The sequence below is a fragment of the Varanus komodoensis genome, unplaced genomic scaffold (genome assembly GCF_004798865.1).
Source record: "Varanus komodoensis strain SLA01 unplaced genomic scaffold, ASM479886v1 scaffold83, whole genome shotgun sequence".
Taxonomy (NCBI): Eukaryota; Metazoa; Chordata; class Lepidosauria; order Squamata; family Varanidae; genus Varanus; species Varanus komodoensis.
The window spans coordinates 7,810-28,697 of NW_025336520.1; the positions used below are offsets into that span (position 1 = coordinate 7,810).

Below are 20,888 nucleotides of genomic sequence, written 5' to 3' on the forward strand. Positions count from 1 at the left end.
ATTTGGGGAAGAGACGCGCTCGCTCCGCTTCAGACGAGGAGCCACTCCGGGCAGGCGCCGCCGCCGCCGTGTCAAAATAAGAGCCGCCGCCGCCACCGCCTCCTGGTTCCGCTTCGGCGCGGCCTCCCAGCGGCCTCTCGGGGACCAGCACCTGGCGCGCGGGCGGGCAGCGCTGCACTCCGCGCCCTGGCCGGGCTGGGCCGCCCCCGCTCGCAGGAGAGCGCGCCCTCGGCGCTTCAGGCGGCCCCGGGAAAGGGCCCCCGACGGCCTCGGCCGCACCTCGCCCCTGCCGGCCGCCCAGCGCCGCCTCGTCCGGGGCTTCCTGGGAGGAAGGGCCGCGGAGGAGCGCTCCTTGCCGGGCGCAAGAACGGGAGACGAGCCCACCAGCCCGCGGGGCGCGAGGAGCGGAGCCCGCCGCCCCTGCCCGCCCCCTCGGGGGCAGGCGCAGGGCTCGGCCGAGGCCGCGCGGAGCTCTTGCCTTCCTGCCGTCCGGAAGGGGCGCGGGCGCCCGGAATTCCCTTCCCCAAGGTGGAGGTCGGTGGCCGACGGCGCCCCTTCATGGACACGCGTCGCTTGGCGGGCTCCGGATTCTCGACGCGTGGAGGCGCGCGCCTCCGCGGCTGGAGCTGCCCGCAGGAGACCGGCCCCGGGACCGGGGAAGGGCGCTAACACGCCGCCGTGCGCCCAGCCGAGCGGGGCAAGGGAAGCCGCCTCTCTCTCCCCCGCCCATCCCGTCCGGAGACCGGGACCTGCTCGTGCGGTTGCGGGGACGGGGCGCGGATCAGGCGGCGGGGCGCTTTACGCGCGACTGGGGCGCCCGGGCCACCGCCCGGCAGGCGGGCGTCCCTAGGGAGACCCGTGAGGGGGAACGCGGCGGGCCGCCGTCCGGGGCGCGGGCTCCGGGAGCGCCGCGCGGGGCGCCCCCTCCGAGCAAGGGGGCCGTGGGAACCCCCGCCCCGCCCCTCCTCCCAGATGCGGCTCCCTCGGCCTGAGCCGAGCGGAGCTGAAGCGGCGCGGGGAGCGCAGGCTGCACCCTCCTTGCCTCTCCCGCCGCGCCGCGGGAGGGCGAAGGGGGCCTCTGCCGCAGCCGCCCCCGCGCCGATTGCGGGCTCGGCCCCTGCAAGTTTGGCCGCGGCGCTGGGCGGGACTCTTATCGTGACAGGGCGCCTCCTGCTAGGCCGGGCCCGGAGACGTCGGCAAAGCCGCACCAGTCGAGCGGGCGCCTCCAGCTGCGCGCTTCCCTGCGCGCGCCGCTCCGCTCGCCGGGCGGCCGCGGGGCGCAGCGGGGGGGCGGCTTCCCGGGCTCTGCTCCGCGCCCGTGCGGCCCTCGATCGCCCCGGTGGGGCCGAAGCCTCCTGCGCCCCGCGCCGGGGCCAAGCAGCTCCCCACGGAATGAAAGGGGAGGGGGAGGGGCCGTCTGGCGGCCCAGCAGCGCCTCCAACCGGCCGCGGGGCTGTGCTGCCGCCTGGCACGCTGCGGGGAGGACGCCTGGAGCCTCCCGACCTGCTGCAGGACAGGTCTGGACTGGACAATCAATGTATGACACAAACAAAGCAGCTTCTGAGCATGTGCAGAGTGACAGTCTGCTCTCTAGCAGCCGCATCCCACATATTTGGCTGTCAGGTATCACGGGAGTTGCTCCCACGTGAAAGCTCTGAACTCGGGTATCTTTGGCTTTGGAGGCAGAGGATGGAGGAGAGCAAGGCCATCTGCCTTTCCTCCCTCATTGGAGGTCTGCTCTGAAGCTCTGTTGCTGCCACAACTCATAGTGATGGTGCTGGCAGCGGCGATGAACGAGATGCAGACATTCTTCTGGTACCCTTCCCACTGGTGGATACCCCGAGCTGTGCTGGGCCACGGAGGCCTGTAGGAGCAGGAGGAGAAGCGGCACTGGCCCATCTGAGGTGCCAAGAGCCTTCTTGGCAGTCGCAGGGCAAATCCACGCACTTGGCCGCCCAGCAGCATGGGAAGCGCATGCCTGGGCGCCCTCCTGTGCTTCCTGTCAGAGGCTGCCCACACCCCCTCCCCAGCCCCCTCCCTGTTGGGGGGCAGCGGTGTCCTGCCCCAGCCAGGGGGGACCAAAAACCTGCCAAAGGGGGTCTTTAGGATGCCAGTGAGATAGTAAGGATCTTGTTTCCATAGCAACAGAGGATTCAGTGGAAGAAAAAGGGATGCAAATCGGATTATCAGGTGCGGGAGGCTGGGGAGGGCCTGGCAGGGCTGGAGAAGAGCCACCCGCAGCCCTGCCGCCTCCTTCCGCGCCTGTGCTGCGAACCCGCACGCACGCCGCCGCCTTTGTTGTTCGCCTGGCGCTGGGGCCTGGCCACACCGCACGCAAGGAGGCCGGCAGGCACAGGTCGGGCACGCGCCGCAGAGCAGGGGACCCAAGCAGCCAGCGGTGCGCCTGGATGGGGGCCCCAAGGCGCCTCACAGAGGCCTGGCCTGCGGTGGAGGGGGCACCCCGCTCCGCTGTGACTGCTGCCCCCCTCTTGCACGCTGCCTGGAGGGGTCGGATGGAGGGGCCCCTGAAGGGAAGCAGCAGACTGGGGGAGAGCGGGGGGAGAGCTGCCCGGCCCGGGGTCCCGGGAAAGGCCTGTGTGCCGGATTCCTCACCAGATGGCGGCAGGTCCACCGTGGCGTGTGAGGCCGGGGCCGGGCATCTCCAGGGCCGTCCTGGGCGCGAGCCTTCCCTTGCAGTCATGGCCCAAGCAGGGCCCTTGGCACGGGGTCCCGGAGCAGGATGGGAATGTACGGTCAGACCATGGCAGTGCCTCAGGACGGAAGCCTTCGGGGAGGGCTCTGTGCTGGAACATTCAAGGGATGCAGCTGAATGGCCTCTGAGGATGCACAGAGGGCCAGGCCAGCCTCTTGTCAGGATGGGGACAGGCCTCCAGAGCAAAGGGCAAGATGGTCACCTGGACCTGAACTGCCCCCAACCCCCCACCCCGGAAGGGAGTACTCGGGGATCCTCCGAGCTGTGGGCGCTTGGGGCCAAGGAGCTCAGGCCTGAGCCGCACCCCGGGGCAAGAAGCAAGGTGGGCGGGGCGGCAGGAGGGGGCAGCTTCTCCGTCTTGGCTTCTCAGGGGTGGCTGCTCCTTTAAATGTGCCTCAAGTGCTGTCAGTAGATCTGGGGGGGGGACACCTAATCCCCCGCTCCCTCCAAGACCCTTGCAGCCACTATGAGGGGATAATGAGATGCAAGGGCTCAGGGCAGACGATGCTCCAGTCACCTAGCAACTCATGGTTTCCATGGAAACAGGCCACAACCTCCGAGCAGTAAGTGAGCAGTGCAGCAGCCAGGCAGGCAGGGATGCTCTGCCCCCAGCCCGGCCCATCCACAGCTGCTGCTCCTCTGGAAAACTGCAGGGGCCTGGAGGTATTCAGGGAGGTGGGGAGGGGTCTCAGAGGCACCGCGAAGGGGAGGGGAGCGAGTGCTTGCGCAGGTGCGGCCTCCCCCCCCTCCAAGCATCCGCAGCATGAAGGAGTGCTTCTCGCTTCTCGAGCGCGTTATTTATTAAAAGTATAGACTGCAACCTGTAGCCCAAATCAGGGCTCTTTGGGTGGTGTACATTCCGTGAACAATCAGTGAAATAAACGATTCCACAAAATGTGGCAATATTACAATAAGGACAAGTAGATGAAAACGTAGATGAAAACATCCTAAAAATAGGTACGACATAAAAATCCCCCCCAACCCCTGTCCTGTCATACGAGCCGCCCACCAACAGTACCGCCATCTTTCCTGGATCGTGCTTCCATTTACTGGCCGCAGGGGTCTGTTCTGGCAGCATGGCCTGCTGGGCCCTGGCCCCAAAACGGCGGCCAGCTGGGCCAACTGCCACTTTCCAAGAAGGAAGGGCTGGTGAGGAAAGCGCCCCCCCAATGAGGCAGGTGCAGCCCCGTGATGGGCCTTGGGTCCAAGGGTGCCCACACCCTGTGCTTGAGGGCTGCCCCCTCACTTGCCAGCAGCCGGGCACTGCCAGGTTCCAGCAGATGCGCCTGACAGGCCCCCCCTCACAAAGCCCTCTGCCAGGGAGGGGCCCTCCGGCATGCCATCTCCCCAGCAGCATGCAGAGGGTGGGGAGGGGAGGGGAGGGGGGAGATGGCATGCCGGAGGGCCCCTCCCTGGCAGAGGGGGCCGGCACCTGGAGCAGCAAGCAAAGTGCCGCCTGCTTGGTCCCGACAACTCTGAGGCCGCCGGCCTCCTAAACCCTTGCGGCTCTCACATGCTCCGCCGTGGCCGTCACCTGGCCCGGCCCGGCCCGCCATTCCACACAACTCCACACTCACAGGAAAGGGGTGGCTGGGTAGCCTCTCTGGCAAGACCGGCAGGGGCTGCCCCAGGAGTGGCAGCGTGGCAAAGCAGCTGTGCCCCCCCACTCGCTCCGTCTGCTCCTGCACCAGAAAATGGATGGCAAAGGAGGGACTGTGATCAAGCACGCGCGCCAGCCAGCGCCCTCCTCACGCAGCCCGGAAAACCCCTGGTGCAGCCCCCCCCCCCCCGCACAGACCTGCTTGCATTTCACCTGGCCAGAACGAGGCAGGCGCCACTCCTGGGAGCTGAAGGGGGTTCCCTCGGCAGAGCCAGCCCGCAGGCGGGGGCCGTGTCTCAGTGGGCCGGCACGTGCCCGCTGTCGGATGGCGCGAGAGGCAGTGAAGTCCCTCTGACACCGTCACCACGGCAGAACTTTGCGGACAGCAGCCTGCTGCATCGCGCGTGTGCGCCACTTTGGGGGGCCTGCTTGCTCTCCCACGGCCCCCCGTTTCGAACGGCTGCTGCCCTTGGGCCAAGATCCGCGGTTCAGCTCCCTGTGACCTCCGACTGCAATTCCTCTGCCCTCCGGCATGCGTGCACAATTCTGCCGACCTGCAGCAATCGGACAGTGCCCGTGAAAGCCTCTGCCTCGGACTGCAACGGTGCCCCGGGACCTGCGCTTCCACCTTGCTGTGTGGCCTCCCTGCCCCATCCCAGCCTCCCAGCGACTGGGGGTTATCCTGGCAACTTTAGCACAAAGCTGCCTGCTGCGCATTGCAAAAGTGTTGAACGCAGGTAGGCAGGTTGCCCTGGCTCCAGGAAAGGAGCACACCCTATGAACGGCGATCAGTCCTTAACTGAAAGGTGTAACAGAGACAGGGCTGGGGGCAGATGTGCCCATGCGCTTCCCTGTGTTTGCTGATGCATCAATCGCGCCCACTGAACGTAGGCCGATGTGCAGCCCCCAAAAGCGAGGTGTGGCCTGGCTCACCCAGCCTTCAGAAAAGACCTGCCCAGGTAGCTCAAGAAAGCTTCTAAGTCACGCAGGACAAGGGAAGACCCACACCCAGGCTGGCCTTTCCAGAAAGTCCTGGGCAAGCCCCAATACGGGAGTGGTTCTTCACAAGCAGCAGAAGCAGGGAAGGTCCCCGTGCAAACCTCTCGGGTATGAAGCATCCACGGACAAGTGCCCACAAGCAGACACGCCTGCCCACTGCTTCCCTGCGACTCCAACTCTCAGGAGCCTTGCTCACTGGCCATACTGACTGCGGCTGGTGGAAGTTCAAAGCACTGGGAAGCCACCCGAGTACAGCAGTTGGTTGTGGGGGCTTGGATAAATCCAGTCACGTGGCTTCCCTTGGGTAAATTCACAGCATTTCCTGCTTCCCGGAGTGCCAGTGCAATGATCCACGAACGACTCTGAAGCCTGCCAAGGCCGGGTTCTGTGGGGGCGGAAGCATCGGCCCTCCCCGTGGGGAAGGGCCGAGTTCACGTCAGGGGTGCGTCCTGAGGCGAAGGCAGCGGTGGGGGCGCCGAGGCAGCTTGCGCGGGAGGAAAGCTCGCCCAGTCCGCCGGCCCGGGATGGTTCCTGCGGCGAAACTTGCCTGCCCCGGGAAGGGAAGGCAAGGGTCAGGAGTGCAGCCTGCCCCCGCGGCCTGGCTGTGCCATGGGCAGGTGGAGGCCCAGGCACCCTGCTTGGCAGGGGCTTCTGCCCCAGGGCCCGAGAGGGTACACACAGCAGGGCAGAGGTGGCACAGGGCCTGCGAGGTGCTCGCCCCCCGCGCACGGCTGAGGCAAGGCTTGCTCCCACGGCCACAACAGGCGAGGTGACTATGGGCTGCCCTCCAGGGGAGCAGTGCCCCCCCCTGCGGGCACCCGCTGGGCCGGCCGTCCAGGGCAGGGCGGAGGAGCGCCGCCCAGCTGCGCCAGCAGGGCGCACGGGGGTAACCCCCGGCGGCGGCGGAGGCCGGGCTCCTCCCAGAGCCTGCGAGCGGAGCGCGGCAGCGCCCCCGACCAGGCCGCCCGGCGATGCATGCGCTCGCCTCCCTGCTTCCCCGGCCGGAGGCGCTGCGGGCTGTGACGGGGCCGGGCGGGGGCCGGGGGCTCGCTGCCGGCGCTTCCCCGCTGCCCGCGGGCATCGGCGGAGAGGGCTTCTGGCCGGCAGGCGCTCCGGCGCTGCTCCGGCGCTTCCCGGCTGACGGCGGTGCTCCTCTCGAGAGCCTTCCGCGCGGCGGCGAGGCGAGGCCCCTTTATTCGCGCCAGGTCCTTAAAGGTGCGAAGCATGCCGCCCCCCCCCCACAAGGAGCGGCTCCGCCCCGCGCAGAGTGCTCGTGGCTGCCGATGGATTTGCGCCTGCAGAAGCCGGCCTTCTGGGCCAGCCTGCACCTGCGCAGCGGTCTCCGCGACTGGGACATGGCCCGCGAGCTGGGCCTCGGGACAACCTGCGACCAGTTGCCCCAAGGTCAGGCGCGGGGAGGGGGAGGCGCAACAGGGGCTCGCCTGACTAGAGACTGAAGCTGCGCCTTGCCTTCCCTTCCCTCCCCTTTCTCCGCCGCACGAGCCCCAGAGTAAAGGCAGGCCCGAGGAGGGGGGCTGCGTCCGAGCATGTGCAGAGTTCCTTCAGCTCCTCGGAGCAGCAGGGGTGACTACCTGCAAACAGCAGAGCAGGGGATGCGGGGGCGAGGCCGGGCTGTGCCCCCTGGGCCCGCTTTCTGTCCTCGGGCGTGTGCGCAAGCTGCTCGGGGCAGGGCGAGGAGGGCGCGGCCGCTCGCACTTCCCTGCGCCCGGTCTGCGGAGCCCCCGCGGGAAGGCCAGCATCCCGGGGGAGCCCGTGGGCGCGCGGGAGCAGCCCCACTGACCCGCCGGGCGCTCTCTCGCCTGCTAGGCCCCGAGGAGACGCCTCCGGCCGCGCTCGCGGGGAGACGCGCGCCCCCGGAGTCACCGCCCCGCGGCCAGGCAGACGCGCGCGGCTCTTCCTTGCTGGAGGCCCGCGGTAAGCAAGCCAGAGCCCGAGCCGCGCGGGAGATTCCCGGGAAGCGTGCGCGTCGGGAGAAAAGCCACCGGCGTGCCCGGCGCTGCTTGCTCTCCGCGGAGATGCGCGAGGGCTCCGCGGCGCCAGGAGCGCGTGGCTGCAGCGGTGTCGCTTTCCCTCCAGCAGGGCCTCAGGTGCAGCCCTTCCCGTGGATGTGGGTGAACCCCAACCTGGCGTGCCCCATTGCGGGGGCGGTCTCAGCGGTGGGGGGGCTGCTGCCTCTTGCCGGCCCCCAGCCGCCCCCCTCCTACCTGGCTTGCCTCGACCGGGAGCTGCGCGCCTTGCCCGTCATCGCTGCAGCGGACAAGGTACCGCACCTGGAGCGCCTCACCTCCCGTGGCTGCAGGCGCCCCCTAGCGCCGCTTCGGGGAGCAGCGGGCTCCCCCGCCGGGCCAGTTCGGGGAGGGCCCCCAGGCCTGCCTCGACTCTGCTGCAAACGCTCAGAGAGCATTGGCTGTGAGTGGCATAGAACTGAAACAATAATGCATGCCACCTGTGGCCCTGAGCAGGATGAGTGGCCCACCTGCCAATCCCGTGGTGCCATATCAGGCGGGTGCTTTTCTTGTTAGTTAAAACATCGACTTTTGCCCTTCTGCCATCTCGCATGGCTAGAAACAATAGAAAATGTTAAAAATAGCTACAAACATCATGAAACGCTTGCACTGTGAGAGGAGAACTCTGTAAACAAAGTGAAAACTTGACAGCAGCGACTCGATACACACCAGAAGTGCCTCCAAGAACGCAGGGTTGGTGGGAGCAGCCGGGGGGCTGGAGCAAGGCTGGACGGAGGGCAGGAGTCTCTGCCCATCAGCGGTTTGCTGGGGTGGGCTGGTCCAGGCCAGACCGGCGCTTCTGAGGAAGAGGCCAGTGAGTGGCACGGGGGATTTTGATGCTGAGGCGTGTCACGCGGGGCCGTTGGCAGCCGTGTGTGGGGCAGAGTGGAAGCCCTTTCTGCTGATCTTGGCTCATCCTGCTGGGGCCTGAATGGGAGGGGGAGGTAGCACTTCCCCGCCTCCTTCCTTTCCTTCCCAGAAGCTGGCTCTGCCCTGATCTGTACACCACTCTTTGCAGGATCCTTGGGAAGGGGGTGCCACTCATCTGGATGCTGCAGTGTTGGAGCAGGTAGAAGGCTCTCAGGGGCCCACCCTGGCACCCCGGAAAGCAAAGGCCTTTCGCTTCCGTAGCAGGAAGCTGAAGAGGACCCAGGGGGGCTGGCCGCGCCCCCCTCTGAATTACTGCACCCTCATCAGCCTCGCCCTGAGCAGCAGCACAGACAGCAGCCTGACGGTGCAGGAGATCTACCAGTTCACCAGGTATCGGCTCCGGGGGGGGAGGGGCGGCAGCCAGGTGAAGGCCAGGGATCTGGGGCCAGAGGCAGAAGGACGCCAGTGGCCCAGCCACCTCCTGTGTTGCTGCATGCTCTGGCCAGAGGCCGAGACTACAGATGACCTGTCCTTCCCCTGCTGGCAGATGCTGGAAAACAGTTCTCAGTTCCCTCCTTCACAGGCTGCCGTCCGTGTGGCCCAGCACAGCTTGTGGGGGCAGCTGGAGGCAGCATGCTCCCGCCCCAGGATGGCAGCTGCCCAGATCAGCATGGCAGGCTGGATGGGGCCGGGTGGCCTGCATCTGCCACGCTGCTCGTTTGCCTTCCCGCAGGCAGCACTTCCCCTTCTTCCGCACGGCCCCCGAGGGCTGGAAGAACACCATCCGGCACAACCTGTGCTTCAGCAGCCGCTTCGAGAAGACAACCCACTTCGTGTGTCTGGAGGGGAACCGCAAGTCCCGCCTGTGGAAGCTGACTCCTGAGGGACGGCACAAGCTGCGGGAGGAGGTGCTCGCACTGCCCAGGGACGTGGTGGGACTGGCCTGCCAGAGCATGGACAAGCCAGGTGGGCTTCTGGCGAGGGCAAGGAAGGGCGGGCAGAGCAGGCTGGGGGACCCTCTGGCATGCGGGAGGCCGAGCAGCCCTTCTCTCCCCCCAAGCCTCCTCCGAGGGCCAGGCACTCTCCCTGCTCTCCGCCACAGCCCTTGCAGACCGCTCGTGCGTCTCCCTCTTTCCCCAGAATTACTGCAGTCTCTCTTCGGGCTCTGAGCATCACGGGGTTCGTTCACCCGGAGCATGGGGAGGATGTGGACTCTAGCCAGGTGTGCTGTCCTGGATGGCAGCGCTACTCTGAGCATTTCCAGAGAGCGCAAGCAGTCGTCGAAAGAAATGCTGCTGTTGAGCTGCGAGAGAGGAGCCGGAGTTGTGACTCCTCCCTTCGGGGGGCACGGCTTAGCGGCCCTTCAAACACATTTTCAAGCTCTCAGACAGAGAAAGGATCTTCTGAAGCTGCTGGTGGAGATGGGGAAATTCTGCAGGGCCGTCCAGGGCCAAAGCTGCTGCCTGAAGTCACGAGCTGCCTTTTGCTTTAAGGACTGGTGGTGTGAGCAGCCTGCTGGGGACAGGACTTTTGGGGGACGAATTGGCTCTCTGGGCCGTGCTCTCTCCTGCAAGAAGGCGCAGGAGGGGCGGGGCCATCACAGTTTTTGGCTGTACACATGCGAAAAACTGGGTGACGGGGGCTTTCTGATTTGGTTTTCCACATGGTTGAAATATGGAGAAAAATCCAGGTGTTCCTCCCTGTATAATTAAAAGGTGTGCAAGCAGCTGCTCTTTTCTCTCATTGGGCCGCTGCATTTTCGGATGATGGCAGCTGCCATATCTGAAATAGGCACTCCTCTGGGGGCACTGGCTTTGGGCAGAAGCCACACGGCCGGCAGAAAGCAAGCCCACCTCTTGCCTGCCAGCGTAGCAGCCACGATGCAGGGCAGCCTGAGCGGCCGTGACAGAGAGGGGACCTCTGCCGGATGCTGGGTCCCCTGTGCGGCTGGGGGAGGGGCGTGTTCCCCATCTGCTCCTTTCCGCTCAGCTTCCCGGTGGTGGAAATGCGTGGTGAGGAAGGAAGCTTAATGGTGGGGAGCCGGGGCAGGGAGGGAGATGGCCCACCCGCCGGGCACGTTTCCAGCCCGCTCTTACGCAGGCAGGTGCTTTATTCTGAGCGAGGGCGAGACTCCCCCAAGAGCCCAACACTTGCACTGCCGGGGGGCGGGGTGGGCTGGGAAGCGCAGCTGCGCGCCGCTCGAGCAGCACGAAGCGCCCAGAGGACAAGGCGGGCGGGCTGGGCGTCTGGGGAGCTCCACGGATGCGGGTGCGGCGGGCGCTGCTCCCGGGCGCTGCCTGTCCCCGCGGCGCACTAACGGTCCGGGGCAGCTTCGGTGCCCGCCTCCTCGCAGGGGCCGCAGGAGCAGGCGGGGGCGCGCAGAGGCCGGCAGCGCCTCTGCCCACGTGCCGAGCGCCGCCGCGCAGGTGACGTCATCCTGCAGCGGCGCGGCCGCCCCGCCCGCCGCCAGGGGGCGCGCGCCGCGGCTTCCGGCCGGGGAAATGGAGGCCGGCGCGGGCGAGGCTCCTGCGGCGGCCGCGACGGTCTTCCGCTGCTCGCTGTGCCGCCGCAGCGCCTTCGCCGGCCGCCGCAGCCACCTGCACAGCGCGGGGCACCAGCGCCGGCTGCGGGGCGTGCTGGCCCGCCTGCGGGAGAAGGTGGGCGCCCGCGACCGGGAGGGGGCCGGGGGCCGGGGCCGGGGGCCGGGGGCGGGCAGCCCGGCGAGCTCGGCCCGTGCTTGGCCTCTTGCAGGTGGACGCGGCGCGGGAGGTGCTCCGGCGCGCCGTGGTGGCGCCCGTCGAGCCGGCGGAACACGAGCGGCGCTTCTGGTGCGCCTGCTGCGGGCAGGAGGTGCGGCGGCACTTGAGCCACGGCGGCCTGGCGGTGCCGCACGGCGGCCTCCTGCAGCACCTGGCCAGGTGAGCGAGCGAGCGGGCGGGCGGGCGGGCGGCATTGCCCGAGGCAAGCCCGCGCGGAAGGCCCGTGGGCCGATCTCCCCTCGTGGGCGCCTCGCCGCCCCTGCTCACCCCTTGGCCCCTCGGCCGAGAGCGGCCCGGTGTGGCTTGTGCGCGCCGTGGCGGCTGGCTGGGCGCGGGCCCTTCCGGGCGCCCGTGAAGAGGCCCCTTCGCCCGCCTGCGGCCTTCCCGGGCGACGAGCCTTCGAGGGCTGCTCAGAGCTTTCAACGCCCGCGCCTCTCGGCGGTCCGATGCCAGACAGTCTTTCCTCGCTTTCCAGTGCTGAACATAAAAAGGCCGTCTCCGCGTTCTGGTGGGAGCACAAGGCGGACCCCAGCCTGAAGCCGCACTTCCTGGTTTCCTCTGAAGAATACGAGCTGTGAGTGGCCTCTTCACTTGTGCACGCAGGTGGCATTTTGCTGTCTGATTAGCCATTTGGGGCAGCTGCCAGGTAGGGGTATCATGAGCTACCTTATACTGGAAACTCGGGTCTGGATGGGCATTTGCTAGCTCTGCCTGGAGAGCAAACTGGCCTTCTCACCTTGGAGTCTTTTTGCATGCAAAGCACGTGTTTTCATCAAGTGACAGCTCTTGAGTTTTCAGCTTAATGTGGGTTGGCATTACTACCCCGCTGGCACCTTGTTCTGTTGCCATGCAATTGTTGTGGGCTTAACTGACTACAAATTGAAGGGGTGGAGATTTTGGTTTCCGTGCACCACTGATTGCTTTGCTGATTTTTAAAAATCTATTGCAGCTTCAAAGCCTCGCTTTCCAAAGCGCTAGACACGTATGATGCTGAAGAGGAAGAGGTCATTCAGCAGGTGAGGCTGGAACGTGGGTGCGGAGGTGCTGAACTGGGCAGCTCTTCTGCTCTGGATTCTGATTTTGCTCTCCATCTGTCTTCATGCCAGATGGCGGCTCACATCCGGGAGGTGGAACAGAGCCGGCAAGAAATGGTGGATGCCGTCTTAGAGGTTTGTGTGCCCGGGATGCAAGTGGGCAGTATCCACCATTATATTCACAAATATGTCTATGAACCACTCCTAGAGTGCAGAGTGAGCAAATGGCCTCAGGAAGCAGTTTTTGGCTGTCACAAAGTGGTAGCACATTTAAAGGTTGAATCTATTGTTTTTGTATTTTTACTGCCAGAGCAAGGGAAAGTGCTTGCAGGCTCTTCTGCTTCAGCTACCAGAATAACTTGGCTTGCTGGAGGTTGTGTTCAAGGCAGAATGCCACTTGCCGCTCTGCCACAGGTAGCACAGCACCTTTGGTCATCTCTGTCATTCTCGCAAAGCACCTTCAAGTGCAGAAAGAAGTAGCAAGACCCCTCCTTCTCTGTCGGAGACACTTAATACTTCTTTTCCGTGGCCCTCCCTGCCCACTCTGCACTGGTACCACTTCCAGCATAAAATGCCTGGCTGGAAGCTTTTAACCAACATAGACCTCCCTACACACCTTGAATGGCCCTTAACTGTGCTAGTTTACCCGCTGCTTCTGCTTCCCCACTTCTGAAAATGCAAGCTGTTCACTGGACGTCTTGGCTTCATCGCCTCCAACTGCTGCCCGAAGTGGCTTCTCTTCCGTTAGCTCAGTTGTTCAGTGCTGGGGGGCAGAGCCCGAAAGCCTGGGCCGTTGGCAAACTCCACTGTCCCTCCTTTGCACGAGTGGCCTTGGCCGCGACCTCCTGATGGAAGCCAATGGGGTTCCTTCCACCCTGTAACCCAGTCATTATACTCCAGTGGTCCCCTACAGAGCACATGTTATTGCTGTCTTATTGGAACAAGCATGTTTTTCCTGAATCAAACTCAGCCGCAGACAGAGACAGAGCTGCGTGATGGAGCTGCTGGCAATGCCTTAGTGGGGAGCCAAAGGTAAGAGAAGCGCCATCCACTCGGAGACCCCGCTGCCTCTGCACACCAGGGGAACCTCCCGCCCCTTTCCTGACAACATAATCTTTTCAAATAGTGGGTGCCAGGATGCACCCACCCCCTTCCTGCCTGGGCCGAGCAGCTCTCTTGTGTTGTAGTGACTCTGCTTTTGCCACGGAAGAACAGGAGCCTCCTGGTCCAAGCAGGAGCATGACATTTCTCAGAGAACAGCCTGAGCGCGCATGCAGGATTGCTCCTGACCTCAGCTGGCCGGAACCAGGCCATGCTCTGACCTTCATTGGCCACCAGGTAGGCAGATAGCCCCCCTTCATCAGTTCAGCCTCTGGCTTGGCTGAGGTGCTGTAGCACCATCTGGGTGGGGGGGTCAAAGGTTTGCGGAATCCCAAGAAACTGACATACAAGATCCAGGCTTGCTTACAAGGAAATCTACTGAGTAACTTACAATGCTAGCAGGTGCTCAGTAACAGCAATTCCTCAGCAAGTCTTCCACCAGCTGGAATGGGTGAACAGTGAAGCCCACTGGTCCAAGAAGTCTGAACAAGGTGCTGGACTAATTATCCACTTTATATATCCTTCCTTCCTCTGTTGTTTGGGGTGAAAGCATGCTTTGTTTATATAATGCCAGCTGCTAATTGGCAAATACTGCTGCAGAGTCTCTGCACTGCAGAACTGGCCTTGGTGTTGCTAGCAGTCGATCGGCAAGGTCATCCCATGGCTAACAAGCAGTTGATGGCAGCTTGTCCTCCAACCTAATTAATATGGCCGAAATGTGGAATGCAGACTTGTTAGCAAGCCTGATAAGCAGACACCTACTAGCTACTTTTCACATCGCGCCCAACCAGAATGGAAGACGCAGAGGCATCCACAGGTGCTCTGCCACGCCAGCAGCTGGTGGCACCAGAGTAGTCGTGGGTGGCCGTCCGGCACTCAGCCTGGGCTCTTACACTCCGCAGTGCGAGATCCAATTCCGGGCTGACTTGTGTGCATGGGCTCTGTCTGCCACTTGATTGCTTTTTAGAAGTGTGGAACCCAGCAGGAAAACCCCTCATTCAGCTGCCTTTCTTTGTACCTCTTCTCCCCATATCATTTCTAACTTAATGTCTCTTTTGTTCTTTTGAATGCAGGAAGTGACAGGGGAAGGCAACGTTCACACAGGTACCTTTGTGAGAATTTGCTTGCTCCAACCATTTGAGCCATCCTTGAATGCAGTTTGGGCCTCTCTGTTTGGTACACTGAGCTTTCAGTGGAAGGATAATCCCTGTAGTTTTAACAAGAGACTGATCACAAAATGCATCTGGATTCTCAAAGACAAACACGCCAGAGGTCTCTGGCTGCCTTTGTAGCGAGGAGACGGCGCCTCCTGGGTGGATGCAAGAGAAAGGAAGAGCAGCCCTCCCCTTACTTCCTCTCTTCAATTTGCAGGGGCCAAGCCTCCATGGCTGAGGGATGAGGAAAGGGAAAGCCAAGGACAGATTGGGCCATCCTATGAAGAATTTCTCAAGGAAAGTAAGTGTGCAAGGTTTGTTGTGATCAGGGTCGCCCTCAGTGGATGAAGCCATGCTGCTTCCTGCAAATCCTAGTGGGATGAAGGGTCTGCGTGCCTCACATTCCATTCTTCCCCCTTTCGAAGGAGAGAAGCAGAAACTGAGGACGCTTCCGCCCAATCGCGTTGGGGCCAACTTTGATCACAGCTCTCAGACGGGAGAAGGGTGGCTTCCCTCCTTTGGGCGGGTCTGGAACCATGGGAGGCGGTGGCAGTCCAGGTAAGCTGCTGTGGGTCCTGGATAAGGAGCAGAAGAGCTTTCACCGTGGGAAACATCTGCCTGCCTTTAGAGCGGCTCCCAGGACAGTGTTTGGTGGGCAAAGGGACAACAGCCTTCCCTCCCCTCATTTTGGGCTGCTTGATTTCTTGCAACACATACAAGAGCTATTAGGTATCGACAAGTGCACGGCCAGCATCACTTGAGCGCTCTTGAGCATGTGCTTCTCACATCTGCTGGACACAGTGCTGTAACGTAACAGGGCCATGTGACAGTGGAACTAACTCAGCCCTGATTCATGTTCACTGACCTCTGTCACTGGTTGTGGTGTCACTTCTCAAAAGGGGCAAGTGCCACTTTACCAAAGTGACGGATGTGTAGCCCAAGTATGTTGCTGCCAGTTACTCTGACCAACCACCTGCCTTTGGCAACGCTCTTTCTAGGCATCAGTTCAAACTTGAAGCAGGACAGAAGCAGCCCAGAACTAAAAGGAAGAGGCCGAAAACTGACTGAGAGGAGGGAGGGTTTGTGCCTCCAGTGCAGCGCTGTGGGATCCATCATGCGTTTGATTCAGCCACTGGAGATGTCTGCCAGTGAGCAGCTCCAGAGAAACCTAAGGAGGGGTGAAGCCTGTCTACCAAGAAAGCCTCAAGCCGAAGCCGAATGACATCTCCTTCAATGTGTTTATAAATGGCTTTTTGCTACATTTCTCTTGCAGCACCTAGCATAGTCTTAAGAAGCTATTGTAATGGATGCAAAATATACCAAATGAAGTAAACTTGTGTTCGAAAGAGGTTTTTTGAGCAAAAGGATTACTCTTAGTGTTGCTACTGAAATGGAGCCTATTATTTCTAGCTTTTCTAGAGACCAGGTACTTCACTCATGCTTCAGTAATTTCAAAATTATGATTAGCTCAAAATTATGAGTTAATCCCAACATCTACACTATCCCCAAGAGCCGGCTTCTATGCATACCATGTTGCCCACATAAACCCAACAGTTGCTGTCAGAGAATGCTACACTAGCCAGGTACTTCTACACAAGTACCTGGTAGCAGTTGATACATATTGAATCCAGCTCACAAAAGCAGAGGGCAGGCTTGCATAAATAGGGGGGAAGCATTTTAGCCACTAAGAGCCTCTGCCCAAATTACCACACACACAAGTTCAATTATTTTATTTTTAGGAATACACAGAAGACTCTAAAAGCCGCTTGAGAACCTGCAATGCAAGCAGATAACGAATTAGAACCATCTCACTACCAGATAGTCACCCTGGTAGAATTTCACCAAGCCTCGGGGCCTACAGCAACCCTACCAATAGCAAAACAGCTCACCTTTTCACGCATCCTCCCCAGCAGCTGGAGCATCACCACCCTTGGTGTTTCTGGTGTAGATGACCTGAGCTCTGTGTTTGGACACTAGTTTAATTAAACCTGCCAGGAGAACAGTACATTTCAGTCTGGAAAAACAGCCAGAGAAAGTGAGCTGCATGAATCTAGGCAACAATTTAAGATACAGAAAGGCTGGAAAGGGTTCAGAGGAGGGCATCAAAGATGAGTGGGAGACTGGAAACCTATGAGGAGAGACTGGAAGACTTGGGCATGTTTAGTCCTGACAGTATTAATTAGAGACACCACAGAGAGGAGAGCTGCGATCTCTTCACAATGATTCCAGAATGTAGGACATTAAATTACTGACACTTCTAGGAAGCCAGAGTCCAGTGGAACATCAGGCAAAACTTGGCATTGAAGCAAAATGACTGGAACGAATGACCTAGGAAAGGCCATGGGCTCTCCTCCACTTGCAGCAATTCAAGATTAAACTGGGCAGCCATCTGCTAGGGATGTTTTTACTTGGGAATCCTGTACTGCGCAGGGGTTGGATCTGATGAACTTACTGGCTACTTCCAACTCTACTATGCTCAGAAAACTAGTAGGGATGCTGTACCTGCTCATTACAATTCTCACAAATGACAGCTTTCCGACAGAGGTAAACAAAACAGGAAGCAGGGTCTTCTTGTGGGCATGCAAGTTAAAATACCAGCATAGTCTCTTAAAAATAGAGGATCAATTTAAACATTGCACTAATACGGGCTATGCACCACTGTAGCTTCACTTTCCATCACCAAACAATTTTAGTAGTATCTAACATGCAGGATAAATACTAGCCCTTAGTATAAATATTTAGAAAGTAGGGCCATTTCTTACCTTTGCTGAGTAACTCCTGGAGTGCAGCTCTAGCCAAAGAACCTCGAATCTTCAGTCTCTCTGAGACCACAGCAGGCGTGATAAGCTTGTAGTTCGGCACTTCCTTGCACAGTTTGTCATAAGTAGCTTTGTCAAACAAAACAAGGTTGTTCAATTTGTCTCTCACTTTTCCTTTAGACCACTTCTGCTCAAAAAAAGAAAGCACTATTAAAATGTGGAAGGCCAAATGATAGAGAACTACAGCATGAAGAGGGCTTAAAACTGGGAACACCATCCTGTGCACAAAATCAGCCTTCTCAGCAACATTTGTCAAAATTAGGGGTTTCCCTTCCTTTGAAAATGGACCAAGACAGCCCCGTTTTGAAATGAATACACGTATAGATGCCGTTATTAAAATGCAGCTTTCACTTAGTGCTTAAAAACCATTACCTGTTGCTACTGTTGTTATGGCTGTGCGCATAAATTCATGTAAATCGCCTATGAGGAGTGTGTTCCCAGAAAGCCTAAACGCAAGTCTTCAAGCAAATATATCACACACGTACAAGATCGCTTCATACAGCCTTGCCCGGGGAAAGAGGATCTCCGCTCTACCTTCCCCGCCCTTCACATCTGTGGGGCAGCAAGGGATCCTCCGCGCGCACGTGGTGCCGCCGTAGCAAAAGGAGATGCCCGGCGCTCCATCGCTCGCCCGCGGCAACCCGCGCACGCACCTTCCCGGGAGCGGAACCCCGGCCCTGCCCGCGCCTTCCCCGCCCGCTTCCAGGCACGCGCGGGCGGAGGGCTCGGCGCCGGCCCCCGACTCCCCGGGCCCACCGCCCTCGAGGCGAGGGCCGCGAGCGCCGCGCCCGGGCCTACCTTCTTCTTGGCCTTGCCGCCAGACTTGTTGACGGGGTCCTTGTCCTTCTTGGCCGACTTGCCCGCGTCCTTCTTCTTCTTGTCGTCCTTGGGCGGCTGCGGACACAAAGGCAAGCGTGAGGCGGCGGCGGCGGCGGCGGAGCCCCCCGGCCGCCGCGCCCCGCGCGCCCCTCCCGCCTCCGCGGCCTACCATGATGCGCGGTCGCAGGCAGCCTGCTGCTCCCTCGGCGAGCTCTGGCCAGAAAGGAAGGCGCCGGCGCGGACGGGGCGGGAAACCCCGTGGCGGCGCGCGACTTCCGGCCGCGCCGGAAGGGGCGCGCCCCGGCGCCAAGCGCGCGCCCGCTTCCTGCCCCGCCCGCGCGCCATGGCCATCTTCAGCGTGTACGTGGTGAACAAGGCCGGCGGGCTCATCTACCAGCTGGACCACTACGCGCCGCGCGCCGAGGCCGAGAAGACGTTCGGCTTCCCGCTCGAGCTGGTGCTGCGGCCGCACGACGAGCGCGTGCTCGTGGCCTTCGGGCAGCGCGACGGCATCCGCGGTGAGCGGCGGCGGCCGCCGCGCGGGGGGGCGGGCCGGGGGGGCGGAAAGTGGAGGGCAGTCTGACTGCCCGCGGAGGATAACCGCGCCATGCTGTCCCTCCCAGTGGGCCACGCTGTCCTTGCCATCAACGGCATCGATGTCAACGGCAGATACACGAGCGATGGGAAGGATGTGCTGGAATACCTGAACAACCCGGCCAACTATCCCGTGGCCATCCGCTTCGGCCGCCCTCGGCTCTCATCCAACGAGAAGCTCATGCTGGCCTCCATGTTCCACTCGTGAGTTGGGATGCAGGGGCGGGAGAAGGCCAGTTCCTAGACGGGACACGAGAGGGCACGGGAGAGATGCAGGCTGGCATTCTGGTTTCTCTGCAGGTTGTTTGCCATTGGGTCCCAGCTGTCTCCTGAGCAAGGAAGCTCTGGAATTGAGATGCTGGAAACGGATACTTTCAAGCTGCACTGCTTTCAGACCCTCACAGGTAGCGCTTCTTGAGCTCCATCTTCTTAAGGTTAGCATTCGATTAGGTCACTGCTGTATTCAGGAATACCCACTCAGTCTTCAGCAATAGCTGGAACTTCTGTGAGAGAAGCAACCATGCTAGCAAAAAGTCCCCAGGCCTCTCCGGAATCCAGTAATGCTCAAGCACAGGCTATTCCAATAGGTTCCCCAACCTGTAGGGTCAAAAGTGCAGTGTGACAATGATCCAAGTGTGACAATGTGAATTCCCCCACTTACAGATCCTTCTCTCCCTGTCTAAATTAACTTTGCAAATTCTGCACACTTGGAGTTAGTGCAGTTAAGGAAAGCTACCTGTGTTAAAAGAGCAACTTTGTGCTCACAGGAGTAGATTGCACTAAGTAGTCTTAAGGGAAAGAAATTATTGTTCATTTGCAAAATATTCTAATACTTGTAATTTGATACTAGTGAAATATTAGTTCTTGCTTTAGAGCAACTTTTCCCTCCAGATATTCCAACTCATGTCATTCATGACAATTGTGCATTTAGCTTTGGAGGTGGCATGCTTTAATTCTAGTCATTGTGTCTTCAGGAATAAAGTTTGTGGTGCTTGCTGACCCCCGGCAATCTGGGATAGATTCCCTTCTGCGCAAGATCTATGAAATCTATTCAGACTTTGCTCTGAAAAATCCTTTTTACTCTTTGGAGATGCCAATCAGGTAAGAACCAAATGTTCATTCTCACAAAAGAAGTTGTTGTCCAAGCGGCTCAAAATCAGTTTAGATTGGTGTTAGAAGGGGCAGACCACTCCTTTTCTTTCCTGGGGTGTTGATGAATTCTGTGAGGAACTGGGGTGCGTGGCCACAATAGGTAGGTGATATTTAGTCTGGGTGACCTGGAAAACAATGCATTCAGCTGGGAAGGGGGGCTTCCCTGTGGTGGGCAGAGCCGAAGTCAAAGGGAACAGAGTCAAAGCCTGCCGCATATTTTAGCTTAATGTTCTTTGTGGTCCCTGTGCATCACCCACATGAGCTCTGCACTTGCATGGAGGCTGCTGCCAGGAAGTTTAGCAGTACCCCTTCCCCAGAATAAAACCAAGCCCATGGCGTTGCTTGGCTTGCCAACTGATTGACTATCCCTTTGAACTCTAGTGATTTCATGTCCTTTCCCCTCCAAAACGAGCCTCTGAGACAACCAAGATTTCTCCTACAAAGCTGCTGTATACTTGAGCAAGTGAGCTTGCAACATAGGACACACAGAGGCATCTTTCGTGCTGACATGTCCTGTCACAGCGCTGTCCATGTTCCTGCTACAAACACAAAAGAACAGGGACCAAATTGCGCTAAATAAATTTTAAAACTTAAACATTGTCCTTCAAAGTTCCCACAAGGCTGAAGATAGAATTAAAAATGTGCAATTAGTGCTACAGGTGGCTTATTGCTTTGTGCATGACCCACTGTGTTGTTGTTGAACCTTTCAGGTGTGAGCTCTTTGATCAGAACTTGAAGCTTGCCCTTGAGGTAGCCGAGAAAGCAGGGCCCTTTGGGCCAGGATTATAGGATGGCTTCAACCAGCTAATGGGAGTTTCCAGGGGCAGCTGCATCTTGGGCCGGAAAGGTTTCTCGGCAATCTCTGTTCAGTGGCTCGGGCTGCAATCCTGGAGCGCAGAACAAACGTCCCTGCCCTTAAAGGAACGTATTGCCAGCGGAGCTGCTGATGCTGGGAAAAGCAGCTGGCTGGCAGCTCAGAGGGAAGCAAGATGGACCCACTGCTCTTTTATGGGCAATGTAGACAAAATATGTGTACTTCTAACTTATGACTGGAAGATGGTGTGTTGCATGTGTAAATAAAGCATTCCCCAATGAGCAACGACTCGACTGTTGAGCTAGGGACAGCTTAGCTCCGAGTGCTCGACATCCAGGAAGGATGAGATGTGGGGGCAGGCCCACTTGCGGACAGGGGAGCCTGCTGTGCCGGGCCAAACTGCTCTCGGCCCGTGTCTGGTGAAAAGCAGCAG

General features: G+C 60.2%; 3 protein-coding genes across 3 annotated transcripts; 2 read left to right on the forward strand and 1 right to left on the reverse strand.

The window, feature by feature from the left end:
• Nucleotides 1–10,710: 10,710 nt before the first annotated feature.
• CENATAC (centrosomal AT-AC splicing factor) lies at nucleotides 10,711–15,590 on the forward strand. Its single transcript, XM_044456319.1, has 11 exons — nucleotides 10,711–10,866; nucleotides 10,961–11,127; nucleotides 11,444–11,542; nucleotides 11,918–11,984; nucleotides 12,075–12,137; nucleotides 12,973–13,034; nucleotides 13,190–13,340; nucleotides 14,177–14,207; nucleotides 14,475–14,558; nucleotides 14,683–14,815; nucleotides 15,256–15,590. Exons 1-11 carry the CDS (start codon nucleotides 10,711–10,713, stop codon nucleotides 15,323–15,325), a joined length of 1,083 nt encoding a protein of 360 aa, XP_044312254.1. The 3' UTR covers nucleotides 15,326–15,590.
• A 382-nt stretch (nucleotides 15,591–15,972) lies between these two features.
• On the reverse strand, nucleotides 15,973–18,117 carry RPS25 (ribosomal protein S25). The gene is made up of 5 exons (XM_044456300.1): nucleotides 18,065–18,117; nucleotides 17,875–17,970; nucleotides 17,020–17,203; nucleotides 16,147–16,245; nucleotides 15,973–16,031 (listed from the first exon to the last, which is right to left on the reverse strand). The coding sequence occupies exons 1-4, from the start codon at nucleotides 18,065–18,067 to the stop codon at nucleotides 16,151–16,153; spliced, it is 378 nt and encodes a 125-aa protein (XP_044312235.1). The 5' UTR covers nucleotides 18,068–18,117; the 3' UTR covers nucleotides 15,973–16,031; nucleotides 16,147–16,150.
• A 99-nt stretch (nucleotides 18,118–18,216) lies between these two features.
• TRAPPC4 (trafficking protein particle complex subunit 4) lies at nucleotides 18,217–20,736 on the forward strand. Its single transcript, XM_044456299.1, has 5 exons — nucleotides 18,217–18,413; nucleotides 18,519–18,693; nucleotides 18,790–18,893; nucleotides 19,464–19,590; nucleotides 20,352–20,736. Exons 1-5 carry the CDS (start codon nucleotides 18,239–18,241, stop codon nucleotides 20,428–20,430), a joined length of 660 nt encoding a protein of 219 aa, XP_044312234.1. The 5' UTR covers nucleotides 18,217–18,238; the 3' UTR covers nucleotides 20,431–20,736.
• The last annotated feature ends 152 nt before the right edge of the window (nucleotides 20,737–20,888 follow it).

Bases quoted from the DNA above. Each gene is read 5' to 3' on its own strand.
- TRAPPC4 (XM_044456299.1), top strand. From the start codon at position 18,239: ATGGCCATCTTCAGCGTGTACGTGGTGAACAAGGCCGGCGGGCTCATC. The intron at 18,694-18,789 runs GTGAGTTGGGAT...GTTTCTCTGCAG, and splicing joins CTGGCCTCCATGTTCCACTC to GTTGTTTGCCATTGGGTCCC. The intron at 19,591-20,351 runs GTAAGAACCAAA...TGAACCTTTCAG, and splicing joins TCTTTGGAGATGCCAATCAG to GTGTGAGCTCTTTGATCAGA.
- CENATAC (XM_044456319.1), top strand. From the start codon at position 10,711: ATGGAGGCCGGCGCGGGCGAGGCTCCTGCGGCGGCCGCGACGGTCTTC. The intron at 13,341-14,176 runs GTAGGCAGATAG...TTTTGAATGCAG, and splicing joins TGACCTTCATTGGCCACCAG to GAAGTGACAGGGGAAGGCAA. The intron at 14,816-15,255 runs GTAAGCTGCTGT...CGCTCTTTCTAG, and splicing joins GGGAGGCGGTGGCAGTCCAG to GCATCAGTTCAAACTTGAAG.
- RPS25 (XM_044456300.1), bottom strand. The intron at 17,204-17,874 runs GTAGGCCCGGGC...TTTTTTGAGCAG, and splicing joins GCGGCAAGGCCAAGAAGAAG to AAGTGGTCTAAAGGAAAAGT. The intron at 16,246-17,019 runs GTAAGAAATGGC...TTCTCCTGGCAG, and splicing joins CCAGGAGTTACTCAGCAAAG to GTTTAATTAAACTAGTGTCC.